The sequence below is a fragment of the Mustela erminea genome, chromosome 12 (genome assembly GCF_009829155.1).
Source record: "Mustela erminea isolate mMusErm1 chromosome 12, mMusErm1.Pri, whole genome shotgun sequence".
Lineage (NCBI taxonomy): Eukaryota > Metazoa > Chordata > Mammalia > Carnivora > Mustelidae > Mustela > Mustela erminea.
This window is the reverse complement of record NC_045625.1, coordinates 81,605,043-81,619,858: the sequence shown is the minus strand read 5'-3', so window position 1 is coordinate 81,619,858 and position 14,816 is coordinate 81,605,043. Positions and strand designations below refer to the sequence as shown.

General features: G+C 44.6%; 1 protein-coding gene across 18 annotated transcripts in view; it reads right to left on the bottom strand.

Annotated features, from left to right (window-relative positions):
* Positions 1 to 14,816, bottom strand: part of TRPM3 (transient receptor potential cation channel subfamily M member 3) — a 785,382-nt gene that overhangs the window by 85,981 nt on the left and 684,585 nt on the right. For all 18 annotated transcript variants that reach the window (XM_032308281.1, XM_032308298.1, XM_032308285.1 and 15 more), the window contains 3 exons: positions 12,756 to 12,856; positions 11,222 to 11,356; positions 7,144 to 7,194 (listed from right to left, as the gene is read on the bottom strand). In XM_032308281.1, the coding sequence (XP_032164172.1) occupies positions 7,144 to 7,194; positions 11,222 to 11,356; positions 12,756 to 12,856 (287 nt within the window). The remainder of the gene's footprint in view (positions 1 to 7,143; positions 7,195 to 11,221; positions 11,357 to 12,755; positions 12,857 to 14,816) is intronic.

The following is a 14,816-nucleotide window of genomic DNA, read 5'->3' as shown; positions in this document are numbered from 1 at the left end:
GTGGGTCAGGTGAGCTCACATGGCAGAATCAGAAAACTCATGGTGTATAATCAGTCATTAGGAAATCAGCTTCCGTTTTTGCAGAACCGAGGGTAGGTTTTCTGTTACCCATACTCAGCTTTGCTATGGCCAACAGCACCCATCTGAAGGGCATTCAGGCCACTGTAGCCTTCCACCAAACCTATAGCTTTGATGGTGTTACCAATCTCTGTATTCCCGGTGCCTTCTATAGTGACTGGTGTGTGGTCGGCATTCGGGATGTTTCTGTGGTGAAGCTGCGAATGAGTGAAACTGTGCAATTCACTGATGTGGTTGGGATCTACTCTCAGTTTCAGGTTTCTCGGTACTATATTCTGGTCAGTAACGCAACTAACTGGCCACGGTCTCTGGGTCGTCCTGTCTGGGAGAGCCCCGCGTCACTGTGGAAATTCGACTTGAAATAGGTTGATGGCTCTGTGGGTATTTTCAGTGGAGTGGGAACAAGGGGGTAGCAGTTGTCCCAGCCCACCGCAGAGGAGGGCCTAGTGCTACCCTTTAGACTGGCTTGCTGCCTCTGCACAGTTCCAACCCGTCGGGTTCTACCTCTCTCTTGGCTTGGGGCACAAAGCAGTCTTGGGGGACAAAGCAGGCTTGGGGGACCTCAGGCAGAGAACACCTCCCTTCCTTGACCTTGGCTCATCAGAACCCCACCCATCATAGAAATGGCCTTATTCTCCTCCTTGCCATGCTCAGAATTCCACCGTCTCCTCTGAGCAGCTCATCAGCCTAACCACACTGGCAAGGGAAGCTCCCCATAGGCTATTAGAAAAGGCCAACTGCCTGGCCTCTTTATGCCAAGTGTGGCAACAACAGAGGAAAGGGAACTCAGAGAAAGTTTGAAGATGGTAATTGTTCATGTATCACCCTTTCCATAAACACGAAACTGAGTTTGGAAATATTCCTCCTGCAACTGCTTTTCTGCACTGTGTGGGGGCAGGGGAACAAGGCTGCGAGTTTCTGCCTCGACGGGCTGTACCCGACGGGTAGGCAGGCCTCTTCTTTCGGGAGTAGAAGAGCTCGAGAGCCTGGACGCACGTGGGTCCGCCTCCTCTCTTCTGCATTTGGCTCCTATAAGGATGACCCCGCAGAGGAGGTCCTGCATTTGTGTTATTTTCCTGGGCGTTGTGTGGCCGGCAGACAACGGTGGCTGGGAATCAACTGCCCTGGGATTCTTTCTGTCTGTCCTTCATAAATCAACCAGCTTCCTGCAAGGCCTCAGTTTTCTCCCCCAAACAAAGGGTGGAACTCGATGGCCTCTATTGTCTGTAACGCCCAAGTACCAGGTTACAGAAACAAACCTACGAGATGTAGTGTGAAGCTTTGGGAAGGAAGGCATAGCAAGTCTATGAATGCTGCCTATTTTTAATCCTGTAAGAATTTTCTCAATTTAAAACACATGAGTAACAGCGAACCTAACACCTATATATTTTCTTTTGAGACACCGATGTGTGAACGTCAGTTTGAGTTCTAAGAACAAGACACGAATATTGCCTGAAGACTGACAGGGAGTGTCAAGAACTATGCTTTGGGATGGTCTATAGGAGGAGGGGTTACCAGGAAAGTGATAATGGTAAAATTAAAAATAATCAAAATTTGAGAGAGGCAAAGGAAACATTTTTGCCAATGATTATATTCATAAAGGGCTCTTGGGTTTATATACCACCTAAGGAAGGTGCTGGAATCTTTTTTTGTAGGAACTTCTCATGTAAAGCTTGATTATTTTGCAGTGATTTACATGGGATCTGGTATCAAGCCAGAGAAGGGATTCAAGGAAGAACAGTCTTGGTTCTGCCCAGCTTTGAGCAAAGGCCTTAAAGGAACGGGCTGGCCTTCTGTTTGACCACAAGGGGGCGATGTTCACCGGGCCGACCCCAATGGCGGTTCCATCAGCATTTTACCTGCCTGTTCTGTTTTATATGAGTAATAAGGCGATGTAAATGAATAGGGCAGATTGGAGGACTTGGAAATCAGGAGTCAGATGCCCTTGTTAAAGTGATATCTGGAGGAGGGACAGCTTACTTTACCAGGTAATGTGTCGGAAAGCCTGCAAGACTGATTGCATCTGTTTTCGCCCCCTAGAGTCTTAGAAAGCACGGAAATTAGTTTCACAATTTTTACTGGGGAGAATGGAAGTCTTTTGGGGAAGAAGAAATAGATTTTACAAAATTAATAAAATCGGGTACCATTTTAGCCTCTTTGGATAACTGTGTCCTGGATGAACTCTGAAGGGGATGGGAACATTTGGGGTATGTCTGATGTGCTGGGCTGATGGCCTTGGCCACCTGTGACCCTAGATGTCACAAACACAGAGAACAGCCCGCAGTAGCACCCCGCAGTGGACAGAGCACTGGGCTGGACTGTGGTCCAGCTCTGCTTCTCTGTGACCCTGGGCAGATGGCTTCCTTTCTCCGTGCCTCAGTTTACACTCTGCAAACAGGCACTTTGGACAGCGTGACTTCAAAGGTGATGTCCATTTCTAGAGGTCCAATTTTTCTGACCTGTACCTGACAGGCTGCTCTTATTTCTATGCTGCCTGGGCACCGGGCAAAGACTGTTGTCCAGAGCATGCAGAGTTGACATAGTTCCCATTAACCACCCTTGAAATGTGGTCAGTGGAGTGGGGACTCAGAGACAGGACAGTCAAGGACTAGACAGAGGTGGTGTTGAGCTCATCGCATCCACCTCCTTTGGAAAAAGCAGAGACACCACAGGTAATGTCCAAAAACCTTCTGGAAGAGTCTTCCTTCTCCTGGAGGCTTTCCAAACAGGAAGCCAACAGCGACACTGAAGAAATGCTTCTTCTGTCATTTCTGTTCTTCCTTTCTTCCTCTTTTGGTAATTACTTTGGTAATTGGTAATGCCTGAGCACTTACGTCCTCTTTCATGCCTCAACAACACATGGCAAGCCATGTGACTCAAACAATTTGATCCACAGAGTGAAACAGAGAAGCCTGGCTCTATCAGTAGGTAAAATCTGACAACAGGAAAACACTGCTCCTTTTTCTTGTGCCATGGGCTACTTCTCTGAAGCTAAATTTTAATCCATGCCATCCTAAAGAGGACTTTTAACTAAGAGTTTAAATGCATGTATGGATCTGCTCTTCTGAATATACTCTTTTTCAGAAGTCAGCTCGTGATATCGCTATCAGATTTCAGCTGTTCAGGAAACACATTTTATGGAAACTTATAACAAGCATTCAAAAGAAGATTGTTTCCTTCTGATGTATGTAAAGGTGTAAACCAACCAATGATTGCTGGTCATTGAATTTACCAAGGAAGGGTGTTCAAAAGTCTATTCTGGCCAAAGTTTATGGAAAAGAGGACATTCCCTCAATGTTCAGCTTTGTTACAGACCAGGCAATCTTTTAAAAAATAAAAATTCTTTTGCAAATCTGCATGAATTCGGCAGATGGGATTATGAAAACGTCCTTTCTTTATCCAAAGACTGTCTAAAATGCTTCCCCCACCCTTTCATTCTGCCAAAGCTCTGGGTCTTAATTCCCATGTGAATGACATTAAACTATCATAATTTCACAATTACCTCTATATAATACTCAACTATCGCCCTCCCTTTGTGGGGAATAATAGTACAGGTCATCCAAAGTATTAGCACATTTAAGTTAGGAAAGAAAAGCTAGTACTTTAAAACACAGAGAGGCACAAATCGAGCAGACAGTTAGCTTCTAAAAATGGCAAGTTAGATTTCGCGGAAAAGCAGACAGACTCGGGCTGATCTGGATTAATGTGGCCTTGTTGCGTCCGATGGATTTATGCAGAAAAGCAGTTCCGGGAAGTGCGTTAGCTTCTATCATTTAAAATTTCTGATGGATGCTGTAAACCAGCTTTTTACCTCCTGGCTCCTAGATTGTTCCCTTGATACAAATAATTTGAGAGTCAATTCTCCAAGGTTGGTTCTGTTTAAGTCAAAGGAGAGCTGGGCTTGGAGATATCCTGCTGTTACGTGGGACCATCGGGTGATTCCTAAATGTACTCCCTGGGTTCCTAAGGGTTATTTGCTTTTGATTTTCCAGGCATATCATCGAACACTATGTTTAAGGTCCAGAACTATGTTCCTAACACAGGAGTAGCATTTCACACCAGGGCTTATCCCTTATTGTTTCATATTTTTTTGGTCACAGATCACATCAATTAACAGGTAACATAATCCTAAAGCACAAAGCACATGCTAATTACCAACTTCCTTAATTTTGAAAATGGCTTAACCTGCCCAAGATTTTCTTAGCATTTTAAACTTAGCTTTTGCAGACCCTGCCTATCGCATTGGCCTAAATGGCTGGACATCATCTGGAATCATCTGAAGAAGATGAGCATCGGTGTTACTCCTTTTTTTTTCTTTTAAGATTTTATTATTATTTTTTATTTGAGAGAGAGCAAGAGAGAGCATAAGCGGGGGGAAAGGCAGATGGAGAGGGAGAAGCAGGCTTCCCGCTGAGCAGGGAGTCCAACGCGGGACTCGATCCCAGGACCCTGGCATCATGACCTGAGCTGAAGGCAGACGCTTAACCGACTGAGCCACCCAGGCGCCCTCCTCTCATTTACTTCTTAAGAAAACACAAAGGCCCCTCATTCTTAGCTCCCTTCATCCATATAACACAAAGCGTAGAGACTTCCCCTCCTCTGGCTGCCACTGTTACCCCTTCTCTTCATGAAGTCAGGGGCTCACCTCGTCTACAGAAGTAAACAAGCGTCTGCTTTCCTGTCCCTCTCTCTTCCCAAGCGAAGAAACGAAACACAGGCTGTTTCTCCCCACCCGACTGGCAGTCTCTTTTCCCAGGTAAAAGTTTAACTGGTTCCTACGCCAGCTCAGAAGTACCCTGGGTCATTTGCAACCACTTTTTCCAGTTACTGACTCAGTACGTAAATGAATCCTTATATATTTTTGTTCCAATATTTGGATCACACTTGAAAGAAAACTAAGACGGCTCCTAATACTCCTTCCTCCTCAGTCCTCACATCCCATTCTCTCTTGTTAGTTTGTATTACTTCTGAAGTACATCTTTAGCTGAGAAGTTAAAACAAAAAAAACAAAAAAAACCAAAAAAAAACGCTACCTTAAAAATACATGTCTTCTAATGCCAGTGCAGTGAGTGGGATTTCCGAAGGGAGGAAATGGTGTTGCAAAGCAGAGCCCTACAAGGAAGAGAGCCTAACAGGAGGGATTTTGATCAATGAAACCTAACTGCAAAAATCCCTTAGAAAATCCGGCAAAATACTGAGAAACTGGGACTGCGGGGAAGAAGGGGAATCAGTGACTGTATTTGAAGGCTCGAATTGCCCTACGGCTGAGGTTGAGGGACAAAGGCAGAGCTGTCTCTTCGGAAAGTCTCACAATTTCTGCAGCGATCCAGACTCGCTCTAGGGGGTGGGGGAGGGGAAGATCTCTTATTTACTATTTAAAAACCCTCAGGATGTTTTGTGGTACCCGAGCAACAAATATCTTGGCAGAGACTATGCGTTAGATGTGTACACTTCATCTTTCGAGATCCTTCCCCCTATTTAGTTTCCAGGCAATTTTAAGCCAGAAAAAAAAATCACACAAAATTGGAAGGCTTGAGGATAAGAGAAATGGCTCTGTTGGGGGCAGATGTGCTTTTGGCTGGACATGGGGCAAATCAGGGAAAGATGTGGTCTTGGTAAAGACCACCTGGTTGGACTGGGGGTAGAGATTGTGCAGCGTCTGTTTCTCTCACTTGGAAGGCTTCGCTCACTCACTCAGATGAAAAACCCTTCAGTAAGTTTGTGTGGAAATGAGAGGAAAGTCTCTAAGAGCCAGCAGAAGGTTTGGGTTTGGGTTTTTTTGTACCCTTTACTCATTACTGGCAAAGGTCTAGCTACTTAATAGGTACATTCTCAGCAGCCCCAGGACATTTACTTGGCCTTTCAAGGGAAACAAACTTCTAAGGGAAGTTCTAGACAATGACTCCGTATGAGGACTCGTACTCTAGTTTTGACCTTACTTGGTAGCCTTCTCGGAGTAGGTCCTTGGGGGCTTTGGTGAGGAATTGCTATGGTCTGGTGGGTGGGGTGCCTCTCTGTGCAGGGGGTGGGAAAAGCGCCCCCATCTATTTCGTCCTCTGGAGTTAGAACACCAGTGTCAGGGAATGCTGTTGAGGTTTCAGAATGAAGTCAGTTACCTCTGAGAGAGAGCGAAGGGAGCAAAACCCAAGCCCTTGGCTAAGATTAAACATAGCTTCCTTGCCTCTCACTGTTCCCATCTATACACTGGAACCATACTATATAATAACGATGATCAAATAACAATTCAACTCCATAGAATTGTCACAACAATGAAACGAGCTGCGATGTACAGTAGGCTCAGGTCAGTGCCACACACCTCATCGTCACTAAAGGTCTGGCACTCCTTTATGATTGTTAATCAGAGGATCTGAGTTTGAACTCCGCCTCTTCCCTAACCGCACCCTCTATGTCTGTAAAATGGGAATAATTCTTGATCCAAACCTCCCGCTGCTTGTCTCCCCTGCCCCCCAACGCACACCATCAAGTGAGATGGCAACGTGAAAAAATCTACCGGAAAAAATCGAGTCTTAGCAGAACGGAATGCACATATGTTTTCGTCTCTGATGCTCTGAGACTTTCTGAGCCGAGTTGCCTGTGCTCTGCATAATGTTAGAAGGGACAGTGACGCAAGGCCTCCGGAGCTAGGACGTGAAGATCCCGCCTACGGTTAGTCCAACAACATGGAAACTAGCTGCCCAGACAGTAAGGGGCGTGTGGGAGAAAACAGGCAGTGGCATAAATCCACCCAGCGTGGTGCGAAGCTCTCAAAAACAGGACGCGTTCTGCCTTCCGAAAACATTATGTCCAGTGAAAGCATCTAAAACCACAGGGGCGGGAGGTGAAACCACAGCTGCATTGTAAGCAGAGATGTCATCGTTAAAAGGCAACACACACACACACACACACACACGCACACGCGCGCACACACACACACATACAGCGTCCTGAAATGAGGGGGCTCGCGGGGACAGGACCGCTCTGGCAGCTCATGCAAAACAGAGGTGCTTTCTAATCACAGGAAGCAGTCAAGACAGGCCTCCGACCTTCAGTCGGGAGGGTCCTTACCTTTTTGACATCCCTGACCAAGTGGTACAATGTGTTTGAGGGCCCATGTCTCTGAAAACAATAAAGAAGAATCAAATGGATTTGCGGGTCATGGGCTCTCGTCGGTAAGGCAAGAAGGTTCTGGAAAGGAAGGGTTCTGGCCAGAGGAGGGGCAGTTCTTTAAGATGAACCTTGTTGTAGTTGCTCAGTTGTACCTGTCTTTTCTAAACAAACACGCTGGCAGATTTTGGGATTGTGGTTCCTCGAGAAAAAGCAGTTGAGGGTCTAGGTTCAAGCTTTGTAAAGGAGGTTGTCAACGCTGTGGATGGCTGGGCCAAAACATCATTAAAGAGGCTGGTTTTGAGGTGGGGGTTCCAGGGGAGACAAAGGGGCCAATTTAGAGCCTTGGAAATACGCTTGGGCACATGCCGATCACAACTTGTTACCCATCGTGAATGAGAAATTATCCAACACGCGTTGGCAACATTTTCTGTAAATGGCTAAGGAATCACTCTTTTATACTTCATAGGTCATATACTTTTCATGTTCGAATCTGCCATTGTGCAAAAGTAGCCAGAGACAATATGTCAACAGATGAGCCTGCCCATGTATCGATAAATCTTTATGGACACCAAAAGAGAATCAGATTTCATAGAATTTTAATACGTCACAAAATATCATTCTTCTACTGATTTTTTCAATCATTAAAAATGTTTAAAAAACCATTTTTAGCTTGCAGACTGTATTTAAAAAAAAAAAAAAGGCAGTGGGCTGGATTTGATTCTTTGGTAGCATTTTGCTCACATCTAAAGAAAAAGCCACAGGCTCTTGGCAGGGAAAGAGAGACTAATGTGAAATGACTCGCCATCCCGCCGTCTTTCGGGAATAGGAACGCTAGATGGGATACAGGATGCCCAGTTAAATTTGAATTTCAGATAAATGAGAAATGTGTTTTAGTATAAGTATATCCCAAATAGTTCACGGGACACCTCATATTAGAAATTACTCACTATCTACCTGGGATTCAAATTTAACTGGGGATCCTGTATTTTTATTTGCAAAATCTGGTGAGCCTATTGGAGACTCTCAAACAGTGATGGGAAATCCTTCAGCAGTGCGGGAGCACATTCAGGGATGGAGGCGATTCCTGGGTATGGCCTCAACTACCTGCCCATTCACGCGACACACTTCCCAGAATTCTTCTTCCAATGAGGAATGCAGTCTGATACAGGGATTAAACACACAGACTCTGGAGTCAGAATGCCGGCCTCCATCCCCACCTGTGTCCCATTTTATTTTTTATTTATTTTACTGAAAACCCCATTATTCTTTTTTTCCCCCTGGCTTTTTTGAGATATAATTGAATAAGACATTGTGTCAGTTGAAGGTATACAATGTGATTTATTTATCACAATAAGGTTAGGTAACACACCTTCGCCTAACACAATTATCATGTCATTGTTGTTGTTATGGTGAGAACATCAAAGCTCTGATCTCATGGCAACTTTCAATTATAATACAATGTGGTGTTGTTAACTATAGTCTCCAAGCTGTACATTAGACCCGTGGAATTCATTTGTCTTATAGTCGAAAGTTTATATCCTTTGGCTAACATCTCTCATTTTTCCCACCCTTCAGCCCCAAATATTTTGGGGCTCCTCCAAAACACACTTTTATATCTGGCTCCCTTTTCAAATATTAGTTGACCATATATGCATGTGTTTATTGCTTGGCTTTTGACTCTGTGATATGGACAATTTAACATTATTAACACTTGGAATCCATGAACATGGGATATCTTTCCATTTATTTGTGTCTTCTTCAATTTCTTTAACCAATGTCTTACAGTTTTTGCTTTATAGATCTTTTACTTCTTGGTGAAAATTATCTCTAAGTATTTTATAGCTTTTGATGCTATTGTAAATAGGACTGTCTTATTCTCTTTTCAGATTGTTCATTGTTAGTGTATAGACATGCAACTGCTTTTTTGTATGTTGATTTTGTATCTTTAAACTCTACTGGGTTCTTTTATTAGTTCTAACAGTTTTGTTTTTGTTTTTTATTTTTGTTTTTGTTTTTGTTTTTTTGGTCAAGTCTTTAGGATTTTCTGTATACAAAATCATGTTATCAGCAAAGACAATTTTACTTCTTCCTTTCCAAACTGGGTGCCTGTTTTTCCCTGCCTCTCTCTCTATTGAGATAATATGAGTTTGTCTTTCATTCTATTAATGTGATGTGCATTTACTGATTTGCATATATTGAACCATCCTTGCATTTATGGATGGAATCCCATTTGGTCATGGTGCATGATCTTTTTAAGTGCTGGTGAATTTCAATTGCTACTATTTTGTTGAGAATTTTTGGACCTATGTTCATCAGGGATATTGGCCTATAGTTTTATTTTCTTGTAGTGTCCTTTTCTTGTTTTAGTGTCAGTATATTGCTGGCCTCCTAAAATAAGTTTGGGAGTGTTGCCTCATCTTCAAGTTTTTTGAAAAATTGGACAAGAATTGGGGTTAATTCTTTAAATATTTGGTAGAATTCACCTGTGAAGCCACCTACTCCTGGGCTTTTCTTTGTCAGGAAGTTTTTGATTACTGATTCCATCTCCTTACTTATTATTGGTCTGTTCAAATTTTACTGTTTCTTCATGATTCAGATTTGATCAGTTGCATGTTTCTAGGGATTTATCTACTTCTCCATGGCTAATTATCGATGTTTTGGTGGGGACAGAAACTGGGATTTCCTATGCGATCATTTCAGTCTATTATTCTTACTGAAAGTCTCACTATGCAGAATCAAGAAAAATCTGCAGAGAAAACAGAAACCTGGAGCCGCTCTGCCAAACTGTTTTCTAGTTCCAGCAGCAAGAAGGAGATAGAGCCAGTGCAGTATCACCTAACACCCTCCGCTGGCTGGGGAGAGGTCAACAAGCTCCATCTCATTAGAGCTGTGGGTGGTAGGACAGAGAAGCAGTGATAAATGAGGGGAAGAATAACCTCGAAGACAGAAGTATTGGTTCAGTACTGGCTTTCTTCTTTCTTAGGAGTTTTGTGACCTTAAATGAACCAATTCACTTCTTAGCCTCAGTTTTCTTATCTATAAAATGGAGGAAAACAATACCTCTCTTTCTTTTAATATTCCAAGTAAAAGTTTATCAACCTTGATCAAGAATTCTTACATATTTAATATTGCTTCTAATGTATCATAGGAATTACTTCCCCAAAATATTAATCAATGCTGGATTGAAAGAGTATATGGGAAATGTAGTAATGTTGTTTATGTAAGCATAAACCACATTATAGTCTACTGGAGATCCAAAGGGATTTGCCTTTATGGCAAAAGAACAAGCAGCAAAAGCTATTCAGGCAGGTCCAGAACCTTTGGGAAGAAAGTTTTTCTTAACCTTCCTGAATTGTACTCTCCAAGCGTCCTGTACCCTCTTGAAGTTTCCAACATCTGCTCTTTAACCTTCTTTGGATTTTAGTGCATATCAGCTCAGAGCCAAAGCACTTAGCTCACTGAATACTACAAACAACTTCCCTAAATAGTAGTTTTTCTTTATGATCACTCCTTGGTATTCCTAGTTAATGAAGTAGCAAATTATTATAAAATAATGCAAACAATATTTTGTGGTAACTCCAAACAAGAGGTATTTTACATTTTATTCCACTATAGAGGAAAGGGAATGAATCTCATAGCTCTGAGGATAACAAGATGGTGTGGGATAGTTGATCAGTCTCCTATGATGCTTTGAGTTAAATCAATTGCCCTCTGCTGATTGCCTCAAACGCCTTCTGGGCTTACAGCATAAACTGGGTTCTAATTTTCAGAGCCTTGTGGGTTTGTGTAAGAAGCTGAGAATGTTAGCTTTTGGTGTGATCCCATAACTTTCTGCTTTGGAGGCTGACAACTGAGCAGTTAAAACAAGCGGAATCTTAGTGACTTGGCGTTGTTGTCTACAGGTCTAAGGGAGCATCTTTGAAAAATGATCCATGCATTTGGAAGGGAGGGAAGAGACTCACAGGCATGTGGGGGGCAGGAGAAGACAAAACGAAAAAACACAGAGAAAATAAAAAGTGCCTTAGCTCGGCCCTACCGTATTGTACAATTCCTCTAGTCTGGAGATGGTGAGAAAACGGTGCATGCTTACTCCATTCTCTATGAGTAATTTCACAAAATCCACTCTGTCCAGAACTAGGGCATCCAACATGGCTTGCTCCAAAGACCCCACCTGCAAATCAAGTCACTGAGTTAGTCTGCCCCAGGCTCTAGGGATGCAGTTCCTTGGTGTTCACCTGAACACTTTAGAATGGATGCCTTTGACATCTGGTAAACCTTCAGCACATCCAAGAACATGCGAACAAGACTGTTTCCAGCTCCACTTTTGGCACAGCCATAATCTCTCTTGTGTTGTGGGATCTGTCTTTGCAAACAGAATTCAAACTTTTCTAGTTCCAAAGCTATTTCCTCTCTGACTCTTTTTCTCTTCTGGGTCCCAAGAAGACACAGGATATACAAGAATTTCCCGTGTATTCTCTGACCAAACTTCCTGTAATACCAGTAAAGCACCAAAGTGGCTGCTTTGCTCTCCTCCTTTTCATCTTCCTGAGGCTCTGAATTAGACCCCCGGCTACCTTGAAAAGAGGGACCCTAGCGAACAGATCAGAAAGTAGGCCTTTCTTTATTTTAATTGTTAGACTACCTTGCTTCTGCCTCACTCATTTCCGCGCAGAGACTTAGCAACTATTCAGGTCCTTGAGTCTGTCTACTCAGGGTTTTATTCAAATCATTTCACAAAAACCTCCTGGTGTCCAGACTCCTTGACAAATCTTTCCACGCTAGGAATCCACTAGTGGCACTAAATAAAGACAGGGTCAGGGCCAGGCAGCAGCTCTCTGGGGGCAAGACAGAGTTAAAGAAGACCCATCCGTGAGGGTATTGCCGCTCAGTTATTCCAGCATTAAAGTCAAATCTCAGACTGCTGGCTGCCTCCCTGGGATCCAAACACCAACCACCCAATAGCCAATTTTCCAAGTTTTTATTTTTGGTAGTGTCCGTTGAGGGAAACGAACCAAGAACAGTTACATAAAGCTTTGGTTCCCTCTGAGTGGTGCTCGGGAATAGGGAGGACCTGTGCTCAGCCACCAGGACCAGATGGCACCTGCACGCGGGAGCTTGCTAATCCTGCGTCCGGAGGTGTGACCGAGCCATACGCTGTATCACGGGGCGCCGCTGCTGCGGAGTGGCAACCTCAGAGACAACCAGAAACCACCTGCTAGTTCCACGCCTTCCGTCATTTTAACGAACACGTTTTGGCCTTATATGTTTTCTCGGATATATGGAAGAAATGGCATTATTTGCAGCTGAAGGTTGCCATCAGAGCCCCCCACCCCCCACCCCCCCGCACCGAGATGGGAACCGTCTGGAATGTTTGCAGTTGTGCTTTGTCGCGTCGTCCACCAGGTGGCAGTGTTTTCCTAAATATGAGAAAGGGGCGGAGCCTGAGGATGGCCGCGAGGGAGGGAACATTTGCATCCTAGAGAACAGGCCGCAGTTTCTCCGAGCCGCTCCCAAGCAAATACCGTTGCCCAAACAAGTGGGCTTTGCAGGGGTAGTGACATATACTCTACCGGCCACTGCTGCCCATAAATAAAGATCTGGCTGCGAGCGATGTCCACTCTGTTCCAGGCTAGAGCTAAGCTCAGCTGGTCGGGGGCCGAGGCATTTGCTCCTGGGCAGACAAGGAAGAGAAAAGGGTGGGAGAGAGAAAGGAATGATCAGTTATCATACCAAGAAGACCCGGAACAGTAGACTCGGCTGGACAACAGGGTTGTCATATGGGGCACTCTGGGCATTTGGGGGCAGGATGATTCTTCCCCGTGGGATCTGTCCTGCACATGGTAGGTCACTGAGCAGCATTTCTGCATCCAACCAAGTAGATGCCCATGACACTTGCACCCCTGTCATGACAATCCAGGATGTCTCCAGACACTGCCAGATGCCTCCAGGGGGCAGGAAAGGGACAAGATCAGCTCACTGACGACCACTGCTCAACACCCTTGCTAGTCCGCGTGTGGCCCATGGAGCCAAAGCAGCAGCACCCGGGCACCTGCTAGAAATGCAGACCCTCAGGGCCCACCCTAGGTCTCTTAAACGAGAAATCTATATTTTAACAAGGTCTCAGATGACTCATGCACGCATTCAGGTTTGGGAAGCAGTGCTCTGTAACTTGCGTCTCTTTCCGTGGCTGATCTCTGGTGTGAATGAAGCATTGTTCTGATTGTATGTTGCACAGGGCTACCACGAGTGGGCCAACTTGGCCACTCTACTGAAATAAAGTTAAAATCTTTTAAGAGAAAGGCAAACAAGCAGCTTAGGTTTTCTTTGATTGGTGGGTAGAAGCCACTAAAATAAACCTTCAGTTTCCCATTATTCTCCAGACTCCGTGGCTAGATGGGTGCCGTCTACCAGTGGCTATTTAAATCTAAGTTCATTCAAATTAAAACAAAACTTTTTTTTTTTTTAAGATTTTATTTATTTATTTGACAGAGAGAGATCACAAGTAGGCAGAGAGGCAGGCAGAGAGAGAGGAGGAAGCAGGCTCCCTGCTGAGCAGAGAGCCCGATGTGGGACTCGATCCCAGGACCCTGAGATCATGACCTGAGCCGAAGGCAGCGGCTTAACCCACTGAGCCACCCAGGCGCCCCTAAAACAAAACTTTTAATGCTTCAGTCACACTAGCCACTTTTCAAATGCTCAGGAGCCAGATGTGGCTGGTGGTCTTTGGACTGGAGAGTGCAGATTCAAAATAGCTCCACCATCCCCGAAAGTTCTGCTGGAACAGGGCTGGTCTAGATCAATGCAGCTGCCAAGCAGCTGGGTGTGAGGCTGAGAAGAGCAGGTAGGAGAACGCTGGGCTACAGTCAGCGGCCCCGCGTCTGCCATTTTACAGCTGTGTGACTTTGGTCCTCTCTGCACCACTGTTCTATCACCTTGTGAAATGGGATAATAAGAATGATCCTATTTACTGGCTGGGATGGGGGCCTGGAATGCGACCATACACATGAATTCACATGTGAGCAGGGTTTTTGCAGTTAACAACCTTGGTACCCTGACCAGGACCCTTCCCTAAATATGTGTCTGACCTTATGCTGCTAGTGGTCCCACCAGCAGGGGCGCAGGGTTCAGAGAACGCACTCTTGCCTCAGAGGTTTTGGACATCTGCTGCGTGCTAGACAACATATTAGGCACTTGCACATGCTATTGTAGGTAATGTCCCAAATAATCCTGGGAAATGGGTCTTCTGGTCTCTGTTTGACAGATGAAGATACTGAGGTTCAGAGAGGTTAAAAAGCAAATAGCTACTAACAGAAGGTGAACAGAAAAAGCACTTATCATGCCAGAGGTGAGATTGGGCCCCAGTGAGTTTTCCTTTGTTTTATTCCTGGTGATTCTGATGAGGGAAGGAGGGCTTGCAAATGTTAGTATGACCCATTTTTCTGGATTCTTCAGCAGTGGAGGCTCGAAGCAATGAGCTGCAGAGAGGGTTGCTGGTGATGAAACAGGGGTTCTCAAAGTCTGCTGCCCATTAGAATCATGGGGGAAGCTTTTAAAATATCCCTATGCCCAGGCTGCACCCCCAAAACAACCACATCCCCTTGCTTGGGCTGGGAGCCAGGCTCTGATAGTTT